The sequence below is a fragment of the Sceloporus undulatus genome, chromosome 1, assembly GCF_019175285.1.
Source record: "Sceloporus undulatus isolate JIND9_A2432 ecotype Alabama chromosome 1, SceUnd_v1.1, whole genome shotgun sequence".
In the NCBI taxonomy this organism is placed as follows: Eukaryota; Metazoa; Chordata; class Lepidosauria; order Squamata; family Phrynosomatidae; genus Sceloporus; species Sceloporus undulatus.
Genome location: NC_056522.1, coordinates 263363629 through 263382632, shown reverse-complemented (window position 1 = coordinate 263382632; position 19004 = coordinate 263363629). Strand labels below are relative to the sequence as shown.

At 40.4% G+C, this 19004-nt stretch overlaps 1 protein-coding gene across 1 annotated transcript in view; it reads right to left on the bottom strand.

Annotated features, from left to right (window-relative positions):
• Nucleotides 1-1433: 1433 nt before the first annotated feature.
• The window catches only part of PHRF1 (PHD and ring finger domains 1), a 42680-nt gene continuing 25109 nt past the window's right edge, over nt 1434-19004 (bottom strand). The window contains 9 exon segments of the mRNA XM_042453271.1: nt 1434-2402; nt 2627-2755; nt 4116-4376; nt 4840-4991; nt 7064-8343; nt 8345-9755; nt 10398-10552; nt 17042-17158; nt 18811-18998. Coding sequence (XP_042309205.1) covers nt 2265-2402; nt 2627-2755; nt 4116-4376; nt 4840-4991; nt 7064-8343; nt 8345-9755; nt 10398-10552; nt 17042-17158; nt 18811-18998 — 3831 coding nt within the window. The 3' untranslated portion in view covers nt 1434-2264.

The window sequence follows — 19004 nt, the reverse complement described above, 5'->3', positions numbered from 1 at the left end:
CATCCCTAAATGCACTTTGGCAGCCATTTTTCAAAGTTTGAATCAGACCAGGTGCTAGAACTGACCTTTTTAGAGACAAGGTATGTTGAAATTTGAGGATAAGATGGTCAAAAGATGAAAGCAACTGTTTTGGCACACAGCTGTTCCTTTGGCATTTAAATAAAAGTGAGATCTGAACGAGTCAAGTAATTCAAGTGTATCCTTCTAAATACATGCCCTGGGAAGAAAGCCCTTGTAATTTCCAGTTGATATGGAACTTGCTCACAGCTGTGTTAGGAGCTCTGTGATAAAATATTACATGTATGACTGTCCAGGGGGAATGCCTAATCTTTCTTACAAATGTTACAACCCTAATAACTATGACAAGGTCCTCCACAGAACATGTAGATCTTATCCAAATTTGTAATATCTGCATACTGGATATTTTGTAATAGGAATAAAATGTTAGGTAGACCTTTTTATGTCTTGGTTCACTAAACCTACCATATAACTCTGGCCTGTACTTCTAAAATACGTAAGTCAGAAAGTGAAAATGTCACGTCAGAGATGGGTGATTTTGATGGGTCTGGGAACTGGAAAACTGAGAAAGAATGCAAACAAAAGTACTTCAAATCTATTTCGGTGTTTTTGAAATTGTGTGTGTGTGTGTTAAATGGTAAAGAGGGGCCTGAAACCTATTTAAAAGAGAAATGCAGTTCCTGGAACATGCCAGGAGCTAGGACTCATTTTTCCCTTGGGGAAAAAAACACATTTTTTGCATGGGAGTCAGAAGGATTCAGGGCAAAAGAGAAGGGAATGCAGGATGCAAAAATGGCCTTTGAGGCCACATGCTGCCCCCAAGGCCACAATGTGCCAGCCTTGTACTAAATGAACTAGTTTATGGTACATTTTAAAAGGAAGATGTGCTGAAGCCTAGTTTATGATCTTTGGCAGAAAGGACACCCATTGCATAGATCTCTAACATTAATTCGTGGTAACAGGTGAAGCACGATGGAGTTCAAACAAGAAGCAGGTCAATTACATATAACCAAATTTTAGGAACTGGAAGCAGGCTGTAGGATCACACATGATAAACTAATGAGTACTCATCCTTTCCTCTGCCATCTGCATTCAGTGTTAGATATTACTTTCACCAACCTGAGTTAAAAGCTTAGGGAAACAGCTAAATCTAAAAGAAGTGCCAGTTTCGCTGGGGTTCTGATAAGATTTAGGAAGATCCCCAGCCTCAACTAGCAGGTTGATGACAGATGTATGCAGCATTAAACCCAGCTGGATGGATATGTGTATGTATGTGCAAACAAATATCCTGCAGTCAGTTCCTGACTCATAAGACCTGGAAGCTGGATGATGAACTGTTTTATAATAAATACTTTTCTTTAGTCAAACAAACATCTCATCCAAGAATCATAACAGAATTAGCACAAACGCAAGTATAAACAAGAAACAATTCAAAATAACTTTATAAATTGTCACGTTTCTGCTTTGTACATACTTCTGCCACATTCCTTGGCTTCACTATTGACAGTTTGCAACTCTCCTCTTTTACCACTCCCCTCAGCAAATGGTAGTTTGCTGAATGCAAAACCAGCCTTGAACACACTATTTACAGGTGGTGATGCAGTCTGGTTCCTCCATCACCATGCCCCCACAAATCCCCAAAGAAATTAATCACTGAGATATCTTAACAAAATGTAAAATAATATGTAAGTAAGTGCCACCCCAAAGCAGAGAATTTGTAAAGGTTAGCACACATCTGCAACTTCCATATGGCAAACTTGAGTCAACATTTCTCCCACAGAACAGGCTAAAAATATCACATTTCAAGTAGTCAACTGGTTTCTGAAAAATCTCCAAAGACTCCATGTTTCTGACAAATAAGAACACAAGAGGAGCAACACAGATTGTTGTGTACTGCATATAAAAGTGCCTGCTTTAAACTGAAGGACAGATCCACAGACCCCCAAAAAGTGTGATCAAAGAAAACCATGACAATTGATAGCATACTTCTCAACACACCCAGAGTTTTGCTTGTCCATAGTTTCCCCACAAGTTAAGAAGGATATATGGTTCTCAAACAGCGATCAAATGTAAAAGGAAGTCCCTACTCTTCTGTGAAAAGAGAGTCTCCCTTCAAGAACGTCCAATTGCATCCAGTTTCTGAGGGAGGGGGTTGCAACATGCAACTGCATATCCCTGCCTCCCACTACAGGAAGAAAACGTCCTTGTGTAGAAAAGCTCTTTCCTGTTTCACCTCGTTACTCATCTCAGTTCCCTGTTTCACGAGGCTCTTCTTCAGTATCAGTCTTTTTATGTTTTCTCATATGTTTGTACTTTTCGACATAAGCCTTCACAAGATTAGCCACCTTCACAGGGTTGATTTCACCACTTTTGCTATGACAGATCTATGAATGATAAAAGGAGATCAAATCAGTTTCAATAATCTTAAGTAGATGGATGCCCCCCCCCCCCCCAAAAAAAAATCACCCTGGATTTCCTCACTTCAAATTTACTACATGAAATAACAGAGTATAGCTGTGTCAGGAGCTAAAATCTAGCTCCTGAAGTGTTCAGGTATATAGACAAACCTTTACATCTGTCTGCCCAAGGTTAAAATAAGTCCCTTCACCTTTTGCACTGCCTTCCGAAGAATCTCCTTGTATTCTTCCTTGGTGATCTCCCTCTTCTGGTAAAAGGGCTTAATTGCAAGCTTTACTTCTTCCACAGCCCTCTCTTGCATGTGAAGTTTTTTCATGTACTACAAGGACAAAAATGGGGTCAATCAAAAATCAACTACACTACAAGTATCATACCAGATAAGAACATCAAAGCAACCATTCTTACATTAAAGGATGTTAGTCCCCGCCCATTATTCATGATTTTTTCATATTCGTGAGGGTCCTCCATCCCTAACCCCCGTGAATCCTGAGGGAAGACTGTACATGCTCTCTGACCAAGGTTACAGTGTGGTTTATTGTTTGGAGTGTGAGACAAAGACAAGAGAAAGCAAAGTTCAAAGCATCTATCCCAAAGATCTTTACTAAGACTGGCACGAGTCGTTTTGTTCATCTGATTTGAACATTCACAGATTTTTGTATCCATGGCTGGTCCTGGAACCAAATCCCTGTGGATACCAAGGGTCTACTGTACCACAATTAACTTAGGTTTTGCTAGCACAAAGGCTGTCATGTCGCTTTGTGTATGTGTTATAAACCAACTCAGGAATCCGTGAATTTGCTAAAAGGCAATAAACACTTCTCAGTGTACTAACCAACTCTTTGGGAATGTGGTGAACGAAAACATTAACTGTCTATCCCAGCTAGCTAAAATGGTACTTTAACAACCCTCCCTTTTCACTGAGCCAGCAGTAACTGTTTTACAACTAAAGACACACAAAATGGCCAGTCCACTAGGCCACAACTATAGAAACCTTGTTTCTTCCCTTATACTCTTTTGTACCATCATGTCTCATGGGACAGTTACAGAGAATCTGAAAGCTCACACCACTTAAATAGTACTTATGTAACACTTTAGTGGGTGAACCAGAGTGGCATAGTAGATTAAGTATTGGACTATGACTCTGGGGACCAGGGTGTGATTCACAGCTCAGCCATGAAACCCACTGGGTGATTGTGGGCAAGTCACATGCTCTCAACCTCAGGGGAAGACAATGCAAATCTCCTCTGAACAAATCTTGCAAAGAAAATCCCATGATCGCTTTAGAATTACCGTAAATCTGAAATGACTTGAAGGCACACAACAACAAAAAAACACTTTAGTGGTTTTAATAAAAGGTATCACATAGCTCTCTGATAGTTATCACAATGTATGGAATTGCATGATTATGGCCACTACTTTAAATGACCTTTAAAATAGTTTAAATATATTCATAGAAACAAGGTGTATTAATGGCTGTTTCCCACTACTCAAAGTTCAGTGGTGTTAAACTTCAGCCAAGCAGACTGGGAGAACACCTTCTCTATGAGTCATTTGGACTGGGTGGTCTGATCAAACAGGCTAATTCTTAGATTTTATGTCCCTAGAACTGCAATGAGCTCATCAGAGTTCATGAACCATCAAAAAGCAAAGGTGTGTGCTAGCCATTCATATTCACTCACCTCTTCATTTTTTGTTTTATCCAATGGAGATTTAAGTGCTTTGATTTTCTCCTCTGCCTCTCCTGTTGAAGCTGCCTGAATTCCTGGTTCAGAAGCTGTAGCCAGATTCCCAGGCTCTGGAATCAGTCCCTGACTTGCCACACAGCTGATCAGAGGAAGACTGCCCTGCATTATGAACTGGACAGTGGGCTGACTAACAGGGGCATAGGGGGGCATGCTGGAGGGCAGTGGTGCTGTCAAAGGCAGGTTTTGGTTGTAAACCTGAAGAAAAAGAACAGAAGTCAGAAACCACTCTTCATGCCTCAATGCAAACTATAATGTCTTCATAGATTCCAAAGGCAGCTTTTATTCATCAGAGCTTTGTGTGACTTTCTACCAGTTCAAAAAGTTAAAAGTACTATCAGCCCCTCTCATCACTTTTGGTGTTAACTATCAAAATATGACAGTTAATTGTTCTGGAAATGTCTCCAGAAGATTCTTCCACTTTTCTTAAGTTATAAAGCCACTGGGAAGAAGAAGTCACAAGTAAGAGAACACTGTTTCTATTTTAAAGGGCAAAGTGGGGAAATACCAGAATCAGATTACTGAAGTATATTGGTTGTATGAAATGCACTGCATGTGGAGGGAAGAAAAAGCATTCCACAATGTTAACAGGCAGGGCATGATTTAACAGATGAAGTGGAATGGCTTTCCGTGATATCCAGCTTCAGGATTGGGAACCAACCTGATTGGAATCTAGATCAGGAAACATAGGCTCAGGAATCATATAATTGGTTGGAGGAGGCTCAGTTAACTGCACCTGATTTAATGTTTGGGTCAAATCCTCTGCTTTCCAGACCCCTTCTTTTGTTCTTTGCTGCTTACAGAATGCCACTCCTAAAATTTGCCAAAAAAAAGAAGCATTAGTATAGTAATAAATCTAGGTAATCATAGTAAATAATTCCTGATCTAATGAACATTATGGTTGGATAAGAAAAAGTCCATAAATTAGACTTAGATTTAGCAGACCCCCTGAGAGTTATGAGACTGTTGTTAAGATTAAAATAGACTTAAATCCTACTATTACTCCTGGTTAGAACAGACTCAATGAAGCAATGGGATGCACTCATATACCAACTCAACCACTGACTCTACTTAGGACAAACCAGCAGGAGGCACTGATTTCAATGGGTTTATTCAAAAAGACTAAAGTTAGTGTCAGTCTCAACTACAGCTGAACCACAGACATGAATGGAAGTCTCCACTTACATAAGTTCATTTCATTTCACTAAGTGTACTCTATTTGGGACTATTATGAGATTTAGCCCACTTATCTAAATCTGCATCCAACACGACATGGCTGGTAAACCACCTTCTACTGTAACAGGAAACTTAGATTTCTAGGATTTGCAGAGCAAAAGGATCAGCAAGAGGACCTAGTAATTGAAAATCCATAAGTTTATTTCCAGTTGTCGACAAAGGAAAACATTGAACTCAGTGGAATTCAAGTTCCAAAAGCTGAGAACCCCGAACAAGACAAAATGGCTCTTTTTATATTATTCAAGACAAAGGAGCTTCTTCAATACACCTGATTGGCTAATTACAATTTAAACATATAGAATTCTTACAATCAGAACAGAAATACATGCATACATTAAAACTGCATCATCACTATTTACCCCCTCCTTTAGCCTTCCTTCTAACCTTGCTTCTGAATGTCTTTATCTCAGTAGTTTATGTTATGTCTTTCTTACTGGTGCCAGCTTCCATCTAGGTCAAGATGCACTCACTATTCCTTTGCTCTAGTAACTCCAAGCCTTTATTTCAAAAACCATTTCTCTGGCTGACAAAGGTGACTCCATCTTTCTATAGTTTTTATATTTCAAAAAGGAATTTCCACCACACTACAACCTCTTTAAATGAATATCCTATAAGTACAAACTCTTTTTCATCTATTTATAAATCATCTAGAAATGTTAAAATTCATATCTGAAACCTGCTTAATATAGTTCAGTTGTTTAGTATCTTCAGTGTGACTCAAGAAGAGGGCATGAGAACGAAGTCCCCAAGACTAGGCCATTATCCAACAGGCTTCACAGTTTGGAGATATTTTGAAGAACTCTTTGAGCAATGGATGTGTGCTTAGAACTCTGTAGCAAATTTAACACCAACTTACAAAAATGGGTGTAGCTTCCAGTAAAGATGCCAACAGAAAACTACAATTTCCATCATATAAAATGGTGCAACAGAACATAAAGCAAGGAAAGAGCACATGAACTCCAGACTCATTCAAAGGACACCAGTTTGATTACAATCTGAACTAATTCTATACAGATTGAATCTCCCTTATCCAAAATTCCTGGGACCAGAGGTGTTTTGGATTTTAGATTTTTTTTTAAAAAAAATTGAAACACCTGGATTTGCATATACGTACATAATAAGGTATCTTGGAGATGGGTCCCACATCTAAATAAAAAATTTATTCATGTTTCATGATTTTATACAAATTTTTAATAATGTTGTGCATGAAACAAAGTCTGTGTATACTGAACCATCAGAAAGCAAAGGCAGCCACCCAAGGAAAAGTTTTGGGTTTTGGAATATTTCAGATCTCAGAATTATGGATAAGGGAGACTGAATGACCAAGTAGATTTCTTCTAGAACTGAAGAGGTTGCAACATTGGGAACAGTTCTCTAGAATGGATCCATTTTCTCTCTGAAATTCTGTGGCACACAAGCATCATGAATTGTCTGGCAAGGATACAACCCAGCTGAAATGACAACCCCTTAATTAAGTATCCCTTAATTTTTAACATATTCTGAAGCTATCATTTAGTGGAACTCAGCAAAACCAACTTTGGATGTAGATAGGCAGTAATACTGTTTTCCTCCTTTTAGACAAGAAAGTAACTTCAACCCCCATTATCTTGTGTAGAGCCATTTTGTAAAAAGATTCCTCTTGTACTCACTTGATGTTTTGTCTGCAGTCACTGTATTACTTTCTTCCTCTTGAAGATTCCAGGTAACTCTTTTCACTGGTGCTTTAGATTTCAATAGAGGACCTTGAAGTACTGCCTCAAGTTCAGGTTTATTTACATTGCTTGGATTTTCATCCAATATAGGTCCCGCAGATATAACTTTTGCTGGTTTTTTGATTTCAGCTGAAGCTTGAACTGGTGTAGCCTCACCAGGATTCCATACAGGTTTCTTTTTCTCTAGAAGAACAGAGTCTGATAAAAATGGGCACACATCATCTTCTTTTTTAATTTCAGTGTCCTCGAGTTTCACGATGGTTTGGTTATCAAGCCTTGGCGATTCATAGCCCACTGCCAATTCAATTCCAGTTAAAGAATCTACATTGTCAGGTAATATTTCAGAGTTTGGATAACTGGGCTGGGTAGGAATGGTTTCAGGTTCAAACTCCTCACAGGCTTGTTCTGTTGCAATGCCTTCTTCTAAAGCAGCGTTCATTATGTCATCTGCTGGAGGAACCTCTTGCTCAGGGATCAAGTCTAGATGAACATTCAATGCTTCTGGTACCATATCTTCTAACTTAATTCCCCAAGTTGTAGCATGTTCAAGGCAACTTTCTAGGTTGTCATCTGAAGATCTCTGCTCCTCCTCTTTAAGAAGCAGTGGTGACACCTGTTTTGACTTGTGTTTCCTTTCTTTGGAGCGTGACCTGGATCGTAATGGTGTCTCCCTAAATTTATTCCATTTGGACTCCTGGGATCGTGATGTAGAGGGTGACCTTGATTTCCTTTTTCTTTTCTCCTGAGACCTAGATCTTGATCTTTTTCTCTCTTGTGACTTGGAGCAGCTCTCCTCACATCTGTCATAGCTTCTCTCTCTTCTGTGTTTCTTTTTTTTAGTCCTCTCAGCACTGTTTGATCGGAAATATTCTCGCCCCCTGGCTCTAGAGGTAGAGTGCTTTTTCTTTTTTCTGTTCTCATATAACTCAAAAGAGGAATTGCCAGGGCTACCAGATCGTGATCTAGATCTCTTGCGTTCTTTTGACCCAGAACTTTTTACTTTTTTGTCTTTAGTTTTGTCTTTTGCTTTCTTTCTTTTTGATCGCTCATGACTACTAGAGCGATCACTTGAGGTCTGGCGGGCTTCAGATTTAATCCAGTAGCTTCTGCTGTATTTTTCTTCAACTGGTTGTGATGTAGATCTGGAGCTAGAACGTGTTCTTGATCGAGATCGTGATTGGGTATTTTTGTGTTCTTTCATGGTTGCCATTTTTTTGTTTATTTTTTGTCTGGCTCTGAGAACTGGAATTTGATGGGGATCTTGAAAATGATCGCTTTTCTGCTTGCTCATAAAGAATGTTTTGTTGCTCATTTTCTCTTATGGGATTGTCCAGCTCCATCTTTACCCTTGGCTTACTTTGATCATTATCAAAAACTATCCTAGGACTTTTGTTATCTTCAATTAGGTGCTCTTGCTTGATGGCAGATGAGGTACAGAGTGTAAAAGACAACTCTTCCTCCTCATGTTTTACTTGTTCTGCATCAGAAACCTGTTCCACAAACCTGTCCTTTAATATCACATCATCATAGGACTCGGTGTGCCTTGACAGCAAATCAGTTGATTCAGCCTCTGATCCAAAGATATTTTCCAGCGGGTAAGGTGTAATGCGGCGCACAGTTTGGAATGTCTGAACTTTTGGACTTGCTATGGATATTGTCCTGGTGATATTAGTGAAGGGCAACCTTTCAGGACTGCTATTTGCTGAACTGGAATCAGAGCCTGTTGGATCAAAAGGATCATATATTTCACTTTTAATTGGCTTTGTTTTCTTCAGTGAAAATAGGGGTGAAGGATTCTCCTTCTGTTGCACTTTATTGTCAACAGGTCGGAAAGTATTGCAAAACCCAGGATTGGACAGTCTGCTGGAATGTCCAACATTTCCAGGGATGTTGATTTTGAAACTCTCAAAAGAAGAGCTGCCAGCTCTTCCCCTTACTGGAGGAAGTGTAGAATTGCCATGGGCATCAGTGGAAGGAGAGCCTCCACTCATCTGTCCTTGTTGATCATTGGTATTTGGTATGCTACGTTCCGTTTTACTACTTCTGACTGGCTGGTTTGTGTTTCCTTTGCCAGTCAACTGTGTTATACAGGAGCTGGGGATATCACCAATTCTGTCATTGGCAGATTGTGATCCAAGATGTCCATTTGTGGTTTCATTTTTAATCTTTGGTATTCTAGGCAGTTCAGATATCTCAAGCCTTATGGGGGAAGACTTTAGAGGCTGTCTGACAGACATTGTTTTTGAGGCTGAAGAGGAGTTGCTGTACAATTTAGAAGATGAAAGAAGAGATGCACTAGACAGGTTAGAACCTCCATTAAATCTAGATACTTCACCCAGCTTGGGGCCACATCTGTTCAGACTGGCTAAATTCTGGGTCTGAACAGACCTTGGAGTCATCGAGTATTCAAATCGAATAGGTGTCCTTCCAAGTGTTGTTTGAGAAGGACTTGGGGCTCTGTTTGCTGCACTTAGTGATGATGGTGATGAACAGCATGTATTAGATATGGAGGGTTTCGATTTTGAAGATTTAGTACCAGAACTACTAGTTGGGTTTCCCAATTGTGACATCCCAAGATGAGCACTGTCCCCCAAGTGTTCCTCAAATTTTGAACTGCCATGTAATGGGACTGAAAGATGAAAAAACAACATTTTAAAATCATTTGCTTGCGTTAATTCATATCTAGTAATTAAAATAATAATTTTAATACATGGGGCAAAAAGAAATTACTGCACAGGACAAAATCAATCTGTTAAGGAAAGTAACTAGTTAGCATAGCTTATAATGTGAAAATAAACTATCTCATCTCATTCAATGTATAGAAATCAAGGTACTTTTTAATTATTATTATGAAAAGATTATTAGAATGTTGGTCACTGCACAGTAAGCTCTTCCATACAAATTCTGGAAACATTTTGATTAATACCTGCATTTACTGCTTCCAGAATTAAAAGTTAACATTTACCATAATGTTATATAACTTAGATTTATGCATTACATTCCAGGAAGTTGAACTGTGAAATAGTCAATTGACCTACAATGTATCCTTTAACTGAGCCTGTTTCTGATAGGATTTACTGTGACGCTTCTATGAAATGACATCTCACTATTACCAGGTACAGTGGACACAACCCAATTAATTTATATTTATTTTCCCACTTCTTGTAAAAACTGAAATGCTCAAGGGCATAAAGCACAGACACATCCACAGCATTAGGAACTGCCAAGAATTGCCCTGACAATTATGGATTAAAGAAATCAAAATCCTTACTTGTTTTCTTTGCTGTTAATGATCCATCTCTATTAATGACAACATCTGAACCACTCATCATAAGGAGGCTCTGTCCAGACATGATGCTGCCCAATAGATCAGGCACTGGTGCTGCTTCTGCTTCTGGTTCAGATGACATGGCAGGCACACTTCTCCTACAAAATTACAGAAAGCAGGACTCTAATTTTTGCCTGCACAAAATAACAAATACAGAGAGAACAAAGGATCTTTTTTTTTTTAACCTTTTTAGTATTTGGGCTCTCTATAGTGGTTTATGTCAATAGGAGCATCTTCATGAACACAGGGCATCTACATTAGTGCTTCCCAGGCTATCTATTAGTTATTGTTTTCCAATGTGCCAGGGACAAGCATTAAATTTGAGCCCATTGGGTACAATTTTCTTTCCCCCCAGAAAACTCCTCTGAAATTGGCAGGCATTGGCTCAGGAACCACCATTTTGATTAGCGCTAGTCTACATAAATGAAGCAGGCCATCAGCAATGGCTGGATGCAGACCCAGGGATACAGCTGTCCCTGCTTTCAGAAAGAGTGGCCCAGGATTATGCTGATGTCATAAGCCCAAATTCCACGTTCTATGAACATCTTTTCATTCCCAAAGCAGCTGTCCTGTGTAATCCTAAACTGTTCAGGAGGACCCCATAACTTCCTGAAACAAATCTGGGGGACATGTGGAGGGGGAAATTATGAGTGATTCTCAATCTCTTGCCATCCTCCACCTCTGGATCTCTCTCCCTACCAAACATCCCATTTAACTACCTTCCCTTCTCAATCTGAGCAGATCATTAAACAGAGAGTCTGTGAACATTTAGAAGGGATAGTTTTTTTGTGGGTTTTTTTGTGGGAAGATGACAGCCACAGATGCTGGCGAAACGTCAGGAAGAAAATCTTCCAGAACATGGCCACATAGTCCGAAAAACCCACAAAAAACTATGGATGCCGGCCATGAAAACCTTTGACTTCACATTTAGAAGGGAATGCTATAATCACAAAAAGGCAACATAGGTTTCTGAAAAACAAGTCATGCCAGACTAATCTGATCTCTCTCTCTCTCTCTCTCTTTTTTTTTTTTGTGTGGATAAAATTACCAGCTTGGTAGATGAAGGGAATGCTGAAGATATTATATACAGTATCTTGATTTCAGTAAAGCCTTTGACAAGGTCCCCCATGACATTCTTGCAAACAAGCTAGTAAAATGTGGGTTAGACAGTGCAACTATTAAATGGATTTGTAATTGGCCAACCAGCTGAACCCAAAGGGTGCTCACCAATAGCTCTTCTTCATCCTGGAGAGAACTGACTAGTGGGGTACCACAGATTTCTGTCCTGGGCCCCGTGCTATTCAACATCTTTATCAAATTTGCAGATGACACCAAATTAGAAGGAATAGCTAATACCCCAGAGGAGAAAATCAAAATTCAAAACAACCTTAATAGATTTGAAAGCTGGGCCAAAGCAAACAAAATGAATTTCAAGACAGAGAAATGTAAGGTACTGCACTTAGGGCAAAAAAATGAAATGCACAGATATAGGATTGGGGACGCCTGGCTTAATGAGACCACATGTGAAAGGGATCTAGAAGTCCTAGTAGACCACAAATTGAACATGAGTGAATCATGTGATGCAGCAGCTAAAAGCGCCAATGTGATTCTAGACTGCATCAATAGAAATACAATGTCTAGGTAAAGGGAAGTAATAGTGCCATTCTATTCTGCCTTGGTCAGGCCTCACCTAGAATACTGTGTCCAGTTCTGGGCACCACAATTCAAAAAGGATGTTGAGAAGCTGCAGTGTGTCCAGAGGAGGGCAACCAAAATGGTGAAGGGTTTGGAAACCATGCCCTGTGAGGAGAGACTTAGGGAGCTGGGTATGTTTAGCCTGGAGAAAAGAAGGTTAAGAGGTGATATGATAGTCTTGTCTAAATATTTGAAGGGATGTCATTTTGAGGATGGACAAGCTTGTTTTTTGCTGCTCCAGAGAATAGGAGTCAGAACAATGGATGCAAGCTACAGGAAAAGAGATTCCACCTCAACATTAGGAGGAACTTCCTGACAGTGAGAGCTGTTCGACAGTGGAACACACTCCCTCGGAGAGTGGTGGAGTCTCCTTCCTTGGAGATCTTTAAACAGAGGCTAGATGGCCATCTGTCAGGGATGCTTTAATTGTGAATTCCTATATGGCAGGATGTTGGACTGGATAGTCCTTGTGGTCTCTTTCAGCTCTATGATTCTATGATGTTAAAACCTTTTGTCCCTACCAATTACCCCATTTAACGCCATTTCCTTCCCTTCCCAATCTGATGTTAAAACCTTCCCCTCCAGAACTAGGTGGGTTTGGTAGTTGGGAGAAGTCCAGAGAGGGAGGAGGAGGCAGGGAAGTGTTTTCTTTTGCTTTATCTTTTACATCTTTTGTTACAAGACCCTAAGTTTTACCCTTGACTTATCCACGGGTCCTATCAAAATCCATAATTTTGGCCCTAAAACCTTCCTTTAACTTATACATGAGGTCAGCGTGTACATGAATATATACAGCAATTTCAAGGGTTCCTACATGTTAAAAAGGTTGAGAAAAGGTGGTGGAACCTATATTATACACAAACATGGCCTCAATCAGCTCCAGAATGGCTTACAGTATGAACTTTTCAAGGATCTGCTACGGAAGACAGTTCAGAAATTCAGAAGTTCTAATATTTAACATACTCAGTTGGATCCAGAGTCTTTTATTCTATGGATGGATGCATCTCTGCACAGACTGCTGATCACTCGTGTGTGTTGACTGTCCCTCCCTCTGTGGTCTCCAGCACCAACTTCCCAATTGTTCCAGAAGTTGCTACAACCCCCTCCTCTGAGTTGCTACAACCCCCTCCTCTGAGAGCAGACTGTGGAGGATAAGAGGGAATTGGTGAAGAAAACCTCCTACTGACACGCCGTGATCGAAGGAATGGCGGTATATAAATAAATCTCATTCATTCATTCATCTCCTAGATTCAACCCATGATTTTACATTTTCCTAAGGGGTTGCGGCACTGAACATTTTTAAGAAAGGGAGGACAGAAATATTTAAATAAACATAAGTAAACAAGATAATTTGTCTAAAAAACTTCAAAACAAACTGGTACCTGAAACAGTATTTTCATATCAAACTAATTGTACCAACTAAAACAGAAGATAAAATACTTTGAAAGAGTCAAACTGGTGTATTTTGGAATTTCATTTTGGCATTTCCATCAGGGGCCATCGGTTGTGTGCCTTACCTGTAATAACTCACCTGCAACATACCTTCTTTGGAGTTTAACATTTGGCTGCATTCCTGCTCTTTGGTAGATTCTCCCCTAATTCTCAATGAGCTTTGGGCCTCTTTAGCTCTAGAGGGAACATCTCAGTGTACTCACTTTGGCTCCTAATAAAAAGGAAGCAGAAAGCTCCCTAAAATTTAAAGTATTATTTTTTTAATTAATAAAAAACTTCCATAGACATGGACCCACATGACAGAACATTCATGTTTAGTTATATTTTAGGGAAAGGAGCAGGAATCCAGCCAAATGACCTTTTTCAATCCCTAGATAAGTAAATTTATTTCCTGAAAGGAAACCTTATATCTACAATCTTTTTCAACTATACATTCTCTCAGCCAAGCCTAGCTACCTAATAGTGCCATGAGGATAAAATAGGACTGCAGTTGTTGTGAAGATAAAATGGGGAATACCTTGAGCTTCTTGGGTAATCAAATGTAACAAAACCAACCTCAGACAATGTAAATAAAACAGAAATATAATGTGTGGACACATTTTACGCGGCTTCCAGCTTACGCAGAAGCCACTTGGGAGGGAAACAATGGCATGCGTGCCCATGGCACACTTTTGCCGCTCCGCCACATGCACACGCCCCATAATTTCCTATGGGGCTCGAGCATAGGGGGATTTTCCCTTACGCGGGGGGATCCAGAACGGATCCCCTGCATAAGGAGATGGCTCACTGTATAAAACTTTGTTACATATTATGGAGTTTCAGAATTTGCAAGCTTGACTGGTCAACTGAAGGAGAAAAGAGCTAAATGCATGATCATTTTAATCCTGGAATATGTCACTCAGACACAGGGGTAGGCAACCTGCGGCCCGCGGGCCGGATGTGGCGCGGCGAGGCCTTGGGACCGGCCCCAGCCCGGTCCTGCCGCCGATTGCCGCCGGGGCCTTTGGAGGGCAATTGTCTATAGAAGCCTCCGAAACATGCATTTATATTAACATTTTTTAAAAATCAGCAAATTTTTTCCCGTGTCCTCCATTTTTTTTTAAAAAAAAGTGTCTTCCATTTGAAAATGTTGTCCTACATTTGTCCTGGTTTATTTATATATTTAATTTTTTAAAAAAGTTATTTAATTATTTATTTTTTGGCTTCGGCCCCTCCAGCTGCCTGAGAGACAGCAACCCGGCCCCCGGCTCAAAAAAGTTGCCTACCCCTGCTCAGACACTACAGAGTAGAAGCTCCCAATTCTGTTTACAAGCTAAGCAATGAAGAACACACAAAAGGTGCTTCCTCTCATGTCTTGTCTGCCTCTGGTCTCTTACAAATATCAGGACTGCTGGTATTTAAGTTGTCTTGAATCCCATTTTTGGGAGAAAGATGGGATATAAATTCAATGAATGAATAAACAAGCTCCATTTTATCTTCATGAGAACACTGGTAGGTAGTTTCCCCTCTGGAGAAAACTGGAACATACTTAAAGAGAGCAAAAACAAGACTCAGAGCCATCCATTTGTACTATGTTGGATGTCCTTTGTCTCCACAACCCACTGAACTGTAGTCTTAGATAGAATTAAGAGGACTCAGGTGGGTGGGAAGGCAAAGACCTCCAGTCAAGTTCTTTACCCAAGAAGCCTGAGACACAAAATGAAGCAACTAATCTCCTCTTCTCTCTTATGTTTTTCCAGCCCTTTCTAGAAATTGCCTTTTTGCACACCATCAACTCATTCCCTACTGAAGGAATGCCTTGAAAGGGTGCCTTGAGTGTTATAAATTTCAATTTACCAGTAAACTCCTGGCAACCATTGGACATTCTCCCCATTAAGCTTCTCCATTTAGCCTCCTGCCTCCCTTGTCCTCTTGTTCTCCGTTGAAAAGCATGGTGTGTAGGGATGCAACTTAATCATTTTCAAAACCAAAGAGGAATGTGGTTTTCCAGGTGATGAGGCAGGACTGAATCCCTGCCCTAAAACTCCACAGACCTCAAATGCTGAGCTGAAATTTTCTTCCCCACATTCCCTGCTGCCCTCTCCCCCTTTACTCTGAACTCATGCGTAGACTTATCCCCTCAACTTGGCCAAGGCCACTGTCAGTCCCACTTTGCCCTCCTCTGCTCAGGGCTCCCAACTGCAATAGAATCCCGCAGTCCCAGTATTCCATCTCAGACCCTCTTAAAGGGAAATTGCCTTAAAATGGTCTACTAGCTACCTGGGGACTAATCTGAAGCCAATCTGGGGCCTTCTTTTGAGCTAGTGTACTGTAGTGTGGTTTGAGTGCTAGAAGTGTCACCATGAGTAGGAGTAGACTGGAAAGCATGTAACAATGGCATTTCAAAAGAAAAAGAAAAAAGAAACAGAACGAAATGTACCCAAAGAGGGCATGACAAGGATCTGTATGCACCTCACAAGTATACTACACCTATGTGCTAAGGGTCATAACTCAAAGGGCTCCTGAATGTTTGGACCACAAATCTCACAGTCCCTCATCACTGCCATGCTGTGCATGGCTGATGGGACCTATCTGCCAAAACATTTGGATGGCCAAACATTTTCCATCCCTGATTTAAATGTGCAGGTGAATATGTGGAACCCAGCATTGATGTTGGTTTTTTTTGGGGGGGGGGGACGACGACATTGTTTTGTTTCAACAATCTCAGCATTTTATATAAGAGGCCTAAATGGGAAAAATTAATAAGAAAATGAGGAATGGAAATAAGGACAGGTTGCTTACCTGTAACAGTATTTCTTCGAGTGGTCATCTGCGAATACATACAAATGGGTTTCCGAGCAGCACTGCGCAGGCGCAGTGAAACCCATTTGTATGATTCGCAGAGACCACGAAGAAGAAGCAAGCAGCAAAGTACTTTTCACAGGTTAGTCTTAACTAATTCCATCCTTTCCCTTTGATATAATGCGTAACTTACCCAAAGAATTGTGATATTCTGGTGAGCAAGCAAGTCAACTAATGAGTGTGCTTACACATGTGCATGTGCATGTACATATATACAAATATTAATATTAACATTAACGATATCAATCTAATATTCAAAGGATTAACATTTACTATTACTTAGCATGAAATCACATGCTAAGAAACTTTACATTGATAATCTGCAGTTTTAGGAAAAGTATCATTTCTGGGAGATTGAGAAATGAATGGAAAAATTGTAGCTTATCCAATACTAACTAAAGATTGGTCACGATTTGAATCTTCTCTTCATATCATGCACAGCACTGAACATGAATTTACAATGATTACAGAAAGAATTGGGCCTTCAATGCTTAAGGCAAATCAATAACAGGAAAGACCACAAGCTAAAGGTGAACTTTCCTGCAGAGGTTCTGGCTTCTCTCATTTTGCACAATAAAGGATCACCTGACTGGCCTTACCCAGGAATCCCCACAGCAACTGGCCGAGCAACAGGGCGATGTGATCTGAGAGCTGACTGAGAAAGACCTCTTCTTTTGGTGCTCACTGGTGAGTTTGGAACAGGAAGCTCTTCATTACTAAGGTAAAAGAAACACAGATGACTATCGGCATTCAGCTGATCTAAACCTATCTACTCTTGTAGATGAAACTTTAAAAAGAGACTGATATGTTATCAAATTTATTAGAAGAGACTTTGAAATGGAGGTAAAGCTTGTATGCACAGGATTTATGCAGTAACGAAATGGATGGACTTCAGTTTGATATAATTCTATTTCAGTTCTGTTTTAGTGCCATTGTTCAGAGCAGGATAGGTTTCTCTTTTAAAATGTGACAAACGCCAGATTAGTAAGAAGGCAACTTTTTATGCACAACTACGGCTTGGTACAGATCGGCATTTTGTGCCGGCCTGGGGCTGAAAGTATGGCTCACACGCTCCTGTGCCCTACTGTGCGCCACGGGCGCCATATTGGCATGCTGCTGTTTAGATGAGGTGTGCAATGGCGCTGTGCCTCATGCGTGACACACAAGCGGCACCACGCACAGGGAGCATCATGAGGGCGCAACGTGACCCATATGGCGCTCCTGTAGCGCCAGCAAAAGAAGCTCCTTTTCAGGGCTTCTTTTCCCGGTAGGTTGGGGGTGTGGTGTCTGGTTGCCATGTCCCCAAACCCGCGCATCCAGGGGCGGCACAGAGCTGCTCATTTTGGGCTGTCTGTACAGCCCCAAAGTTTTTATATCTCTGGTCCAAAATAGGTCAGGACATTTATACTGGTTGCTGTGAATACAATATGACTCATAAGCTGGATAGAGTGAGATCACACCTCCACAAAAGCATTTGAGAAGTGACAAACATTAGCATAGAAATCTCAAGAACAGTTACACTACAGCATATTTAGGTCAATTAGATGCAGCATCAAAAAACCAAAGGACAATGAAGGAGAATTGCACTCAACATTTCAGTGCTGAGTTGGAAGATGTCAAACTTTCTTTAAAGCAGGAATGAGCAACTTCCAGGGCTTTGGGAGAATACATCGACAACTCAACCATCATGGATCACACACACATAGCTGCCATTACAGTAAAAAGGGTCCATGTATTTCCCTTTAAAATAAGGGACATGGGGAGCATGCATTCTATTTTAACGAAAATAAGTATTATTTTCCCAACACTAATGCAGCAAATGAGATGTTACCTGGGGGTTGGGACATACATAGTCAATGTTTTACACTCCTGCTTCAAATGAACAGTGTTTCTGTCATATGAAACACTAGAGCTCTGGGTAGATAATTATCAAAATATTAACGAGAATGCCTGACCATTAAACAAGAACTGATTTTATAGGTCTAAATGTGACATGCTTGACAATCTCATAACACAATTTTAGATTACCATATATATTCATGTATAAGTGAAGTCAAAATTGACTCCAAAAACCTTAGTTGACTTATACACGGGCCAATATGGCACTTGATCTGAGCCTCTCCCCAGCTGGTCTGCCCCCGCAAGGGACAGGCCAGCTGGGGAGAGGCTGGGAAGGGCGACCAATCACACTGCAGCGTATCCTGAGCTGGGCTCCCTTCTGAAGTCTGACCCTCGATTTATCTATGGGTCATATGAATAACCATAATTTTGGCCCCAAAAGTTAATCTCAACTTATACATGAGGTCAACCTATAGTCAAGTATATATGGTACATCCCATTATTTTATTCTGATTGTTTGCAGTCTTACCTGTTGTAGGGGTCCAACTCAAAAGGATCTCCAAAGACTGAGAGGGAAGCTGCTCCAATATCTGCTCTCATCAGGCCAAGTGAGGGTTCTACAGGTTTGTACACGGAAGGGATTGATGTGCCACGCACAGGTTTGCCAAGACAAAGAGTTTTTGCAATTCGGGAGCGAGCAGTCACTTCAGTTTTCACCTGGGC